The sequence below is a fragment of the Pseudochaenichthys georgianus genome, chromosome 1 (assembly GCF_902827115.2).
Source record: "Pseudochaenichthys georgianus chromosome 1, fPseGeo1.2, whole genome shotgun sequence".
In the NCBI taxonomy this organism is placed as follows: domain Eukaryota; kingdom Metazoa; phylum Chordata; class Actinopteri; order Perciformes; family Channichthyidae; genus Pseudochaenichthys; species Pseudochaenichthys georgianus.
Window position 1 is genome coordinate 3787249 of NC_047503.1, and position 12392 is coordinate 3799640.

The following is a 12392-nucleotide window of genomic DNA, read 5'->3' on the forward strand; positions in this document are numbered from 1 at the left end:
CTCATGTTTTAGTTTGAGTTTCACATTCTGCAAACGGCCACCTCCTGTGGGAGTGAAACATCATCAAGCAGATTAGATACGGTTTCCCCTTTTGTGCAATGTTAGGAAACCTCTCATTTCACACATTATTAACACACAAAAATAATGTGTTAGTCCAAAACATGCTTGATTAGTCATTGTTTTAAATCATGCAGTTGCACTGATCAGGTGCAGACATACACTCACTCACACTCACACTGTCAGGTTGTAAAGTCAGGTTTGGTCAGGTTCACCGCAGAGTCAGTCATTGACAGTGCCTTCCCAAGTTACCCTGTCGGTCAGTTGGTCTCAGTCTTTTTGGCCATGTGTCGTGCTCTGCAGAGACTCCGTCTTCCAGCACAGGCCAGCATCCTTCGTCTATAAAAATCTGTATATATGGAGCGCCATCATTTATTAATTCACAATTACAACTATAATGTTCAAGATATCTCCAACCCCTCCTTGTTGTTTCCCACATTCCCTGAAAAGTGTCTAGCCAAAAAAATGTCACTTCCTTATTGTACTATTACTATTACTGTAATTCATTTACACCTAATTAGTATTAAAATGACCAATAGATCTATTTCAGAAACATGTGTACATCACTATCTTGTGTCAAAACATTACTAGGATCTGTACAGATCTGCTATGTATTCCATAACTCATTCTATCAATTTATCTTCAATTCTGGTGCACTTAAAGAACAATGTTACCCTCTTTAACAGTGCGTGGAACTCTGGGTGTCTCAACATGAAACCAGTACCTCAAATTGAAATACTATATTTTGTTTAGAACCAGCTTTCCCTTCAACATGACCTATATAAATAAATATTTATCTGATCTTATAGAGCTGTTACTAAAACTCTCCCTTTGAACTGATCAATACTGTAACAAATTAAAACACTACCAAATTCACACACGAATAAAAAGTCCAGTGCATACTTCCTACATGCCCCCCCCTTTTCCTATCAGTGTGTTTTAGACTGATTTTCCGCTTCACTTTAATAGTTCTCCTCTTTTCCGCTATTTTTATTTACCAATTGACTAATTTATGGTCAATACATCTTCTTATCTTCACTTATTTATATTTATCTTTTGTTCATGATAACAATGGTATAACAACCACACATCTTCAATTCTGGTCCACCTAAAAATCAATGTTAAACTCTTTAGCAGTGTGTGGAACCCTGGATGTCCGAACATGCAACAATTACTCCCTCCTTTATCAAGGATTTAAAACCAGAAGTCATTTCATATTTCCTATGGTAATAACTATGCTACAATGGTGAAATCAATTATTTAGATTGGAATACTATATCTGGCTTGGCACCAGCTCTCCCTTTAACATTATCCATACAGATAAAGATTAGTCTTATAGAGTGGTTCCTAAAACTATCCCACTACTTTATTCACACGTGAATAAAAAATGTCAAAGAATATTTTGTTAACATGATGAAAAGATTGAAGAATATGGTTGTACTCTGTCATGTCTCCCACTTTAACCCTCAGTGTGTTCTCATTTTACTCTAATAGTTTACTGCTATATTTAATTTAATAAATCTTCCTGTATTTATGCTTTAAATGTGCGTTTTGTGAATAAGTGTGTTTATGTGTAAACTCACTCATTCCCGTTCTCCTTTTCTCCTCCTCTGGTTTTCTCAAGCCGTGACCCCGGCCTCCTCACTTCTAATCGACCATGCCAACTCCTCTGATTCTGTCTTCTCTTCAGTCCATCAGCTGTAACTTCATCCGCTGTAACTCTTTTAGGCAGCCATTGGCCCAGTTACATCTGCATCCGCCATCATGCCAATGTTCCTGCACTGCTTTGCATTTCATCTCCTCCTTTACAGTCTCCCTGCTGTTTTTATGGAGGGCGGATTCTGCTCTCATGTCCCACACTTTTGCTCTTGTGCCAAATGTCGTGGCTCAGCTTGGAACTTCATGGTCCCGTCTGAGGGACTGATGAGCGTAGATCTCTGCCTGTCAGCATGCTGTTTGGTTCTGGATGCCACAGGTGGAGATAGTTCTGGCTGCAGTCTTGTTGTTGTTGTTTCAGCTCTGGTTCTCTGTCTGCTCGATGGAGAAGGAGGAGTCTCCTGTTGGGTTAGGTCTTTTGTCTGCTTGGAGGGTCGGGATCGTAGCCTTTTCTAACTCAGAGGGGGAGTCCAGGTCTCGGGACGCATTACCTATAAAAAAAATCTAGCACACTGAGGTTAAATAAATCTTTCTAATCATACTATCTGTCTTAATTGTTAAATGCCATCTAAACAACATAATTGATGTCTACTAATGATATCACAAAAACTCACTCTAAAAATTGTTTCATCCATTGCTACATATTTACCCAACATAACTCTTTCAGGAAACCATTTTCTCCTATACATTGAAAAACGTACATGTTTCCAGCATCACATATTCCACACACTACGAAAGAACATCCACATATTTTCTCCAATATTTTAAGCTAGTTTCTATAACAAGATTATCATGTGTGACATAATAATCAGATGTCTTGTTTGCTAACCAAGAATATTAAACTTTAAAATCTCTTTTGGCCAGTTGAAGTCCTGCTTACTTCATCTTTAAACTCTTCTTTAATTTGAAACCAAAAAAGGTCTTCCTTCTCCACCATGATCCTATCTCTATATCAAAGTCCAGACAAACTGATGATTTATCTTTAGAAACCATGAGGAATGACTCATAAAACACTATTCTCCCTTACTTCAGTTCTAAATCAAATGAGCCAGACAGGAAACCCCCTTTAACCACTTGCTTATCCTATTATTTTTGAAATTGTTTATCAAAGTTGTGTTACAAGCAGGTTAGATCTGTAATGAATTAAAATCAATATTTAAGGACGCAATATAAGTTAAATATATTGTTAAGGTAATTATTGTTTTATTGTGAAGGCATCTCTGGCGAACAGCGGCCTTTGGCTTTTATTTTGAAAGGCCGTTCCGGAACAGCGAGTCCGATTTCTAGAAACACGGCAAGTTGACAATCGTTCTAATGCATTAACTATAGTCGTGAAAGAGACAAGGAGGGGGAAGGCGTGTGGAAGCAAGCAATGAACTGAAAATGCCACCAATCCTCTGTTTTAACGTGATGGCGGACATTGAAAACCGAAGCGGGCATAAGCACCCCTGTCTTTTGTACCATTACATTTACCAACATAAAACAAGGTCTTTACTAATCAACAATGACAACCTACAGACAGCTTATTTATTGAAATATACAAGCCTTTTCTTTAGCTCCCCGTTCGATTCCACTTAAAATCAATCTCTTAATCTGTTCCCATTGCTCCCGATAACTCCCTGGAATTTCAGAATTGTCTTTACTATTCTGACGCAATATATTGACTTCGCTTTTATTTATCTGACTTAATGAATGTGCTTCCCCCCCTTTCAGCCACTAGATGGCAGCAGCAGAGCACAAATGAGCTTCACTCTTCTGAGCGAATGTCTGATTTCCACAGACAATCGCTCACACAGGTTATTCAGGTAAAAATCACAAAGATTTATTCCCCGTACAGTTTGTCCAGCTTGATAACGTACATCATATGTCGTCACGCAGGACTCTGTCTACCTTGCGATCAACGTTATGTTTACGTCAGCCTTTCAAATTACTTGAACAAATAGCAAACGCTGGCACTTTAGCTTATGGCGTCAGTCTGCTATTGAACCTCAATTTTAAACGGCGACTCGATCTGAATATATCGAGTGTCCAGGTTTCGTCGTGTAGGAATTTCACCTCACAGCCCACGAACTGCACCGTTTCCACGCCACTCAGGAATAAACTACCTAAGATCCACGCCAAACAGCTTCATATCTCGTCACTCAGGACTCTCTGTTTACCTTGCGATCAACGTTCACGTGTTTTATATAACTTTCCTAACATAGTAAAAATATGCATTGTATATTCCATTTAAACTTCAAAAACACTGTGAAACGCCTACAGACAATCCTAAAGTTTTTTACCTTATTTGTAGTTGCAGGGCCCTGCTTGATTGTCTGAGACGTCTAAAAGTGTTTGTTCCCGACCCATGCGGTCGTCTGAATCCTTCCACAGCTCTGTTTATTCAGGTACGTCGGGTCACCATTTGTTAGGAGATATGGTGGACAACTCGTCCGCTTTCTCAAATCTCCTCGCGTCCCTAAACAAGCTGATATCTTACATGAAAGAAATACAGAGCATACAATTAACCGTTAAACAATAATCCACTTTAATGGTAATATACAATGCAATACAATCAAATACAGTACAAAATAAATACAGATCTGTGGGATCCCACATTTACCTGATACTCACGTGAGCCAGCCAGCCAGAGAAAGAGAGCGAAAAACAGCGTGGTTCCTGTATTTAATACCTTGCTAACAAAGGGAGGAGTTATCTGATCCTCCCTTCCAGACCTCCGTGATTGGCTGCCCAAATTATCATCAACACCTCACATCTTAAGTTCCCCAATCCCAGTGGCTTAGCTTCATTATCACAGGGATCTGAGATGACTGTATGTTAACTCCTCTCCTTCCCCCTCTTCCTTTGTCCTCAAAAACCACATGTTAGCAGGCCCAAAACCAGCTCAGTTGTCTACACAAATCATTTTCCCTTTTTAAGCTTCTTCATAGTTTACTAACATGAATACATACAAATATTTCCTCACTGTGTGTGTGTGTGTGTGTGTGTGTGTGTGTGTGTGTGTGTGTGTGTGTGTGTGTGTGTGTGTGTGTGTGTGTGTGTGTGTGTGTGTGTGTGTGTGTGTGTGTGTGTGTGTGTGTGTGTGTGTGTGTGTGGGTGTGTGTGTGTGTGTGTGTGTGTGTGTGTGTGTGTGTGTGTGTGTGTGTGTGTGTGTGTGTGTGTGTGTGTGTGTGTGTGTGTGTGTGTGTTATTGGGTGGCTGTCATGTGGGAATCCTCTCAGAATTCTCTGCAGGGTGTTGTTTTCTTTGGGTTTAGAACAAAAACAAGCTTTCAGGTAATGACTTCAGTGTGTTGGTGTGTTTTTATTTCATTTGTGTGTCACCAAGATCCGTTTCAAACTATATAGATTTACCAGATGGAACTGCTGTCTTCCATGCATGCTAGGTAGGATCCAAAGTGTACTGCAGTGATTTTCAATAGATGTCGCCTGTCTGTAAAGCTGGTGTATGTGTGTGTTTGTGTTTGTTTGGGCACATGTGCGTGCATGCATGCCATTCGGTACGGAAGTGGTGAAATGTGTGTTCATGATCAGTTCAGATTCTAGTGCATATCACTTTCTTGTGTATTTTTCTTTTAGATGTTGAATCTATTCGTTACAAACCGTTCAGGGATATGTTGGTTAGCATTCAGAAGCCTGACAGCAACAGCATAATATCAATTGTGTCAATGTTTTCTTCTGAACCCACCTGGGTAATTATTTTCTGTGTAGTGGTTAGGGATGAACAATTGTTATGTCTTCAAAAATAAAATGATTCTATTGACCCCAAAACATTTGTGTTTGTAATATTTCCAATATAAGGCAGTAATGACTTAAGATCAAGCAATAAGGTTGTGGGAATATGATACAACCTTGAGAACAAAATACTGTGGGGGTAGTGAATCTCACGGGAATATCTCCGCAATGGAGCGAGCTTAAATTTCACTTTTGATTGCATGATATAGCCCATGCAGCGCAACACCTTCGTCACACGTTGCCACTTGTTTGTACTATTTTCAGGCGATTTGTAATCCGTTCTAGAAAACAGTGTTTTTAGGATTTCAAGAAGCGTAGGCTATAGAACAAACAATGGATGTATTTTATGAACAATTATCCAAGCTGGAAGAAGATTTAGATGTTTTAGGAGTGAGATATTATTATCTAGTAGGGGAGCCAGTGGGTAAATTGAACCACCCCTGTAACCAGGCAACGCCTTAAATTGTAATCAGTGACTAGAAATTATGCAAGCTCCACCCATTTCTCATTGCCTGTGAAAGAGAGATGCTCATTGTGGTCTGGTAAGTAAACATTTTTACAAAAAAACGTTTTTTGCTTGTCAAGTACATTTTCTAGATGTCAGCATATCGGCTGTGGCTATGGGGTAAAGTGAACCACGGGGGCTACATTTAAAGTTGAATTTACTCTGTGTTTGATTGGTAAGATGTATGAAATTGTATCACCATTTGTATGATTACTTTTCCTTTTAACATGTTAAAAAAAAATCAATTCAATCGAAATTTATATTAAATTTTTTGAAAAACTAAGCTTGTATTTGGTTTGTTATTTATAGTTTATAGTTACCTTTAAGATTTGTTGTAGGTATGCCCAGGTTTGAACAGTGGTTCAATTCACCCCCTGACCTGGATCAACTTACCCCTACACCTGGGCAAATTGAGCCACAAGACTTTTCTTTTTTAAGAAGTAATATTTTCACTGCCCTTGATCAAATATTAATTATTATCATTGATAGTAGACATCCTGAACTATAGGTGTGTGTTTTCATTTGTACTGTGTCATTTCTCCTTGCTTAGAGAACAGCATAGCTAACAAATGGCCCACTCTCCCCTTTATGCATCCAGCCATGCATACTTTTTTTTTTAATTTTAAATAAAATGTGTTTTGTAGGCAGACCATGCAGGCCAGCCCGATGGTCACCAAGGTTCATGTTTTAACAGCATTTTTACAAAAAAAGCCCAGGCGAGCCCAACATGTGAACAAATGGCTTAAGTGTACACTAGCACACAGGCTGTGCTTTTAGCTCCTCCTACAACACACGGTGGTCAGATACAATCAGAGCCTACTGTTAGCACTTCATTGTTTATTTGAATATATTGTGGCGATACCAACGAGGGTTAGAACTGTTTAAGGTACAACAAATGTTGGCATTTTAGCTCTGGATATTACTTACTTGGGGAAAAGAAAAAACATGAAGTGGCCTTTCCAGTAGTGACCCCAATTTGCTTTCAATTAGATGAATTGATCACATTTTCTGAAAATAAGAAAAAGATTTTCACAAGAAAGATGTTTTTATTTCAGTGTCTTTCAAAGATGAAGAAATTAAATACTTTCATATTGTTACTTCTGATCACAGAGCGGTATACTAACCATTATAACAATAAATAAACAATATGCATTAGGGCTTGTAGGTATACGCTTTCAATAAAAGGAAAGAGCAAGCGGGGTAGGATTTTCAAAAACTTTATTAATCTCATGGTTAATGTCAGTTAACATCAGCGTGGCTCAGCGCGTCCCTCCTCATGTCCGAGTAGAGTTTGAATACTTTGCATGAACTGAAAACTGTACTTCAGTTTGGATTATGCATGAGTCTGTAATATATGTTGACAGTAGCGCAGTTGGTTAGTCGTTACCACAGTGGTAGAGTGAGTTCAGCCTCAGTACATCCAGCTCACTGAGGTGTGACCTTTGACCTATCTGCACCCCGCTACTCTTCGACAACACCGTCGGCCTGCCATCTTGACTGAAGTAATACCTGAAACAAAAGATCATTTACTAAATAGTTGTGTAGGATTATCACATACAGTTCTTCCCAAGTTAGAATTCATTCATCCTGTATTGGTATTATTATTCGTTTCTCTTTTTAAATGTTATGCAGGGGAAGAAATACACGAGGATGGTTCAGACTTACTCTCCGTAGTGCATGATGGAGTTGAGGTCATACGGCAGGTTCTGAGTGTCTCCTTGTTTCACCTCGAAGTTGTTTCGTTTCCCTTTTTAAATCAGGAATTATTCATTACACCTTGATTTCTGCAGAACATGGAGTTGGTTTGTTCTAATCATCCTAAGCTACAGCACCATTTGATGTTTTATTTCTGTGCCTTTAAGGATTTATATCATCTAAAATAAAACATTAAAACCTTACAATGTACTTCTACATCGAATTGCCCCAAAAATACATATGCAGTTTAAAATATGCGAAATGGAAACACTATTCATTGTGTTTTCTTAATACAGGATAATGTCTCCCAGCGAGGCGTTCACCTGGCATGATGTTGCTCCACTCCACAGAGATGTACTGGTCGCGGTCCCTGCGGTTGTGTTCGTGGTGCAGACCCAGAGCATGGATGATCTCATGGCAAACATTACCCACAGAGCACGAGGGGGCGGAGTACAGCACCTGGGCTCCTCCTACACATCCAACGTAGGACGCACAGCTGCAGAGACAAGAAAAGGCATCTACTCTCCTACTTCTGGGAACAAAGCCATGCAGAAAGAAACTTCTTAAACCAAATGTATCCACGTGTTGCTGCAGTACAGAGAGGCGAAGTGCCTCCCTTTCCGGGGACCTCCATGGGACCTTATTTCTGAGAGTTATTTGCACCCCAAGAAAATCTATGTTCCCAGTTATCATTGGAACTATATCCACTGGAGAAACTCCCTGAAATAAATACAAATAAATAACCTTCAGTCGAGGCTATTTATACGAGAGCAACACTTGTATTTTAACTTCCAATACTTAAAAAACAAAAAGAGTTTGCCTTCATTTGCTGCCTTATGTGAACAGAAAATATATATGTAAGGTGTTCACAAGTGTTATATTACTACTAGATAGTTATGAGTGTAGACACCAATCAAAATACCTCGAGACAAGAGAGAAATAATAATAGTGTTGGGTTGAATAGTAACATCGCTCACCCTTTGCCAGAGCGGAACTCGATGTAGTTCAGCTCTGTGGTGTGAGGCCTGAAGCGAATGCAGGTGAGGTCTGAGATCATCTTGAAGGCAGCGTGGATGTCAAGCGCTCGATCAGCTGTTGGAATTAAAACATAACAGTTGCTAATCACTTGTTGCTCATGAGTCAAACATTAGAGCGGGTTAATAAAGAATCCACCCACTGAGTTCCTGACTGATGGTGTACGGCATGACGGCGTCCGACCACAGGTTCTGCACGGCATTCCTGTCCTCCTGAAAATATTAACAGCAACAACGGTTCGGTTTTATCGCCACACTTTCAACACTTCCATGGATTTATAAATATGGTTGTTCATCGTCTTAATTTACCAGTTTTGAGCCCAATTTCCATCAACAATTGCAGAATTAATTGTACAACTTAAAAGGTGGGGTTTTAGGTAAAGTCTTTAGTCTTATACATCCATGGGTAAAATACGCAGCCGGAAAAAATCTCCCTCTCCCTTCAGACTTCCTTACAGAGCCCCTCCTCCAACACGCACATGACCAATGAGGGCACGAGATACGTGTGTGCAGGCTGACAGGCAGGCAGGCCATCCAGTTACTTTAGCCGGGTCGGCTCAGAAGTGTTTCTGAAGTGAATTACCTACCCCACCTTTAACGTCTTCCTGACTCATAGGCATTATTAATAATTCTAAGAAGTAGTCGGGGAGGGGAGTAGTGGCAAAGATAGAATTGGTATTAGTTTAAATATGTGTAGTTTAATGCATTTGTTTTATTAATTTCCCCTTCAATGCTGTCCCTTAGTGTGCCGGCTCGCCCCTCGGTGCTCAGGAGTCTTTATTCTTTGTTTTGCAATAATAAAAACAGTTGGCCAGGAATGTCATTGCATCCTAAAGAAATGTGGGAAATAAAAGTTGTCCTTCTTACCGGGATCAAAATGTCTCCCTCTTGGACAATCGCGTCATCTTCAAGCCCTACGACGTGATCAAACGAGTCACTGTACATTGCATCTATGAAATACTAGATTTGTTTTACACATGTATTCAAAGTTTACCTTCTAGAGTTTCTGAGCTGGACCGCTGTGGCTCTAGCATTGAAACCAACACACCTAGAGAAATCTGAGGGTTAAATCAAATCATTTTAAAACACGGCATTCAATTCAATATCTGATACACGTACCTGTTGCAGGACGAGTCATATTCTGGGTGCCATTTAAGGGAATGACACTACCTGTACATTAAATATTGAGGGAAACATAGTTTAAAAATAAATAGAGATAAAAACAGAATGTTCAGTTTGTATAACATTACAGTGTACCTTGTTTTTGCACATCTGACATCGTAGTACCATTGTCTACAAAAACAAGGAATTCCTCGTTAATAATTTCTATATTTGATCAAATGCTTTAAAAAAACAATAATCAATTGAACACCAACCTGTTGCATGACTGGTATCCTCCAGTGTTGCATTTATAGGGACACCACCAACGACTGCATGAAAAGAAAGAGTGAATAATCATTATTATTATTATTAGGCACAATTTGTACTTTTGAATGCTTACATGCTTACCTGAAAGCATGCAGATGAAGACCAGACGCCACATAGTGCAACACAGTTTCAACAAACTAACAAACTAGCGTCCTGACTGTCTCCTCAGCAGCTGTGATCACTTCACTGATTATAGGCTCTATATATAAGCATTCAGCCTGACCTGTAGAGGGCGCTGCAGCGGGTTTGAAGGGGCTAACACAGTATGATATCTATTCATAATGTATTGGTGTTATTTTTAGGCTTTTTCTTGACATATATTGCGCAATGGGGACTAATTATTAGGGTGTAGGTTAACAATTTGCAACAATATTTTTGACTCATCACTTTTACGTAACATATTTATTTTCTCTTACCTTCTTTGCAAAGAACCTGGTATTTTCTGTTATTCATTACCTAAGTCACATGTGTCAAACTCAAGGCTCGGGGGCCAAATCAGGCCCCTGGTGGATTTCATTTCGACCCGCAGGATAATTTTTAATTCCTATTAGATCTGGCCTGCCGGTATATTGCACGCACACCTTCACTCCATCCTGAGGGTCTCCTCAGCTCAGAGCCTGAGCCCAAACATTGATGAACCTGCACCCAAGATGAGATGCCAAGTATCTGCTTAACTAGCATCACAGAGCAGCACACTGAGTTTACATGGATGTTTCCTTCTGCCCTTTTTCTTTTGCGACAACAGGGCATGTTTGGTTTTCTCTTTGAGGGAAATAGTTTTTTTGAAACTGTTGTTGCCCCGTGGAAAAATGTCTCATAAGAAAAGCTGCAGATAGAGATATTGAGACATTTAACATTTACGCTAGTGGGGGGTGGACCGAACATCCTTTAGGGGGTTCGTCGCCTCCTCTAGGGGGGTCCGGGGGCATGCTCCCCCAGGAAGATTTTTTTTTTTTTAAATATTGAAGATAAAAGCATCAATCTGGTGCACTTTGAGAGCAACATTAACCCTACCTTAATAATACCTTAAAGGGTACATATCATGCTATATTTGAACAATATATTGTAGGGCCATACCTATATAAAGTATATAAATTGTTTTTTTTCAAAATACCAAACAGATCCTGCATTTTAGCCATGCCTCATTTCGCTCTATTTGCTCTTTCCAGCCCTGTTTTTGCAGGGGGCTGATTCTGTGAGCTGCACCACGCCCCCCTGCAGGAGAGGGGAGCGTGCTTTGAGATCAGCTGCTGGGCTGCAGCGGGGAGAAGAGGGGAGGAAAAGAGATCTCCGTCCTCCGTGTTTTATTCTTATATGATTATAGAGTCATTATTAATTTATTTTAAAGCTCAATAAATAACAAAGAAGACCTTTGACCGGCACTTTTCTAATTTTGAAAAAATCGAACTGAAACTCTGCCGCACGGTCCCCTCGTTCCTTGGAAGAGGCGGAGAGGTGGGTGTTTGTCATCTGCTGGTGGACTACCGGAGGGAATTACAGCGAGGGAGGGATTGCATTGAATTACAGCAGCAGAAGCAAACGCTTGCCTCGGGGAGGGAGAAAAAGAGCCACAGCGGAGAATAAACAGAAGGGCAACCATGGCAACCATGCGCGGGAAGTCTTCTTCGCTGCTTTTGTGGCAGACTACAGCGCCACTTACAGGCCTGGCATATGTACTACAGCGTCTCCAGCGCTTTCGAGCGGCAATGGCCGGCCGTGGCCCAAGCCCACATTCCCCTGATAGGTGGAGAATTGACCACTAAGCGGAGCACCACTTATTCATTAACACCCTTTAATGAAGCAAACTAATGCCTTAACTCACTCAAATACAGTCATTTACTTATTTCGGTGAAACGAATGTGCGTAGAGTTTTAAAGGATGCGGATAATCTCAACTTGATTCTGGCGCATTGCTTATCGTTTTATAGATCTATTCTCATCCACCATCTTGTTTGTGACGTAAAGAGTGTAAGAGTCACGTTTCAGAGTGTTGCCTGTAAGTTCCGTTGCCTGTCAGTTCCGTTGCTATGGTTCCGTTGTTATGTGTACTGAAACGAGAGCCGGTATAATTCCACATGCGAAAACAAAACAAAAATTGGAATACGTTATTTTAGTGTCTTAAAAGTATACTGAGGTATGAAGGGTTAACGTTACATCTTAGAATAATTTTTAGTCATGTTCTGTATACATACTAACATATAAGGGTATTGACTTAGTGTGGTTTATCTTTTTGTCGCTGCTTTTAATTGAAACTGAGCTGTTGTGTTCATCAGTAAAGTGGAAC

At 40.0% G+C, this 12392-nt stretch overlaps 1 protein-coding gene across 2 annotated transcripts; it reads right to left on the reverse strand.

The window, feature by feature from the left end:
- Positions 1-7153: 7153 nt before the first annotated feature.
- LOC117445366 (hatching enzyme 1.2-like) lies at positions 7154-10298 on the reverse strand. Of its 2 annotated transcripts, none has more exons than XM_034081026.2 (11): positions 10191-10298; positions 10058-10111; positions 9939-9974; positions 9801-9851; positions 9676-9729; positions 9549-9595; positions 8825-8894; positions 8625-8739; positions 7971-8143; positions 7618-7699; positions 7154-7461 (listed from the first exon to the last, which is right to left on the reverse strand). In XM_034081026.2, exons 1-11 carry the CDS (start codon positions 10222-10224, stop codon positions 7329-7331), a joined length of 849 nt encoding a protein of 282 aa, XP_033936917.1. In that variant the 5' UTR covers positions 10225-10298; the 3' UTR covers positions 7154-7328. The 2 variants fall into 2 exon arrangements, with proteins under 2 accessions (XP_033936917.1, XP_033937089.1); XM_034081198.2 differs by having other exon boundaries at positions 10183-10271.
- Between the last annotated feature and the right edge of the window lie 2094 nt (positions 10299-12392).

Excerpts from the sequence above, each read along its gene's own strand:
- LOC117445366 (XM_034081026.2), bottom strand. The coding sequence starts at position 10,224 with ATGTGGCGTCTGGTCTTCATCTGCATGCTTTCAG. Across the intron at positions 9,852-9,938 it reads GTCAGATGTGCAAAAACAAG|GTAGTGTCATTCCCTTAAAT; the intron begins GTACACTGTAAT and ends TTTAATGTACAG. Across the intron at positions 9,730-9,800 it reads TATGACTCGTCCTGCAACAG|GTGTGTTGGTTTCAATGCTA; the intron begins GTACGTGTATCA and ends AGATTTCTCTAG.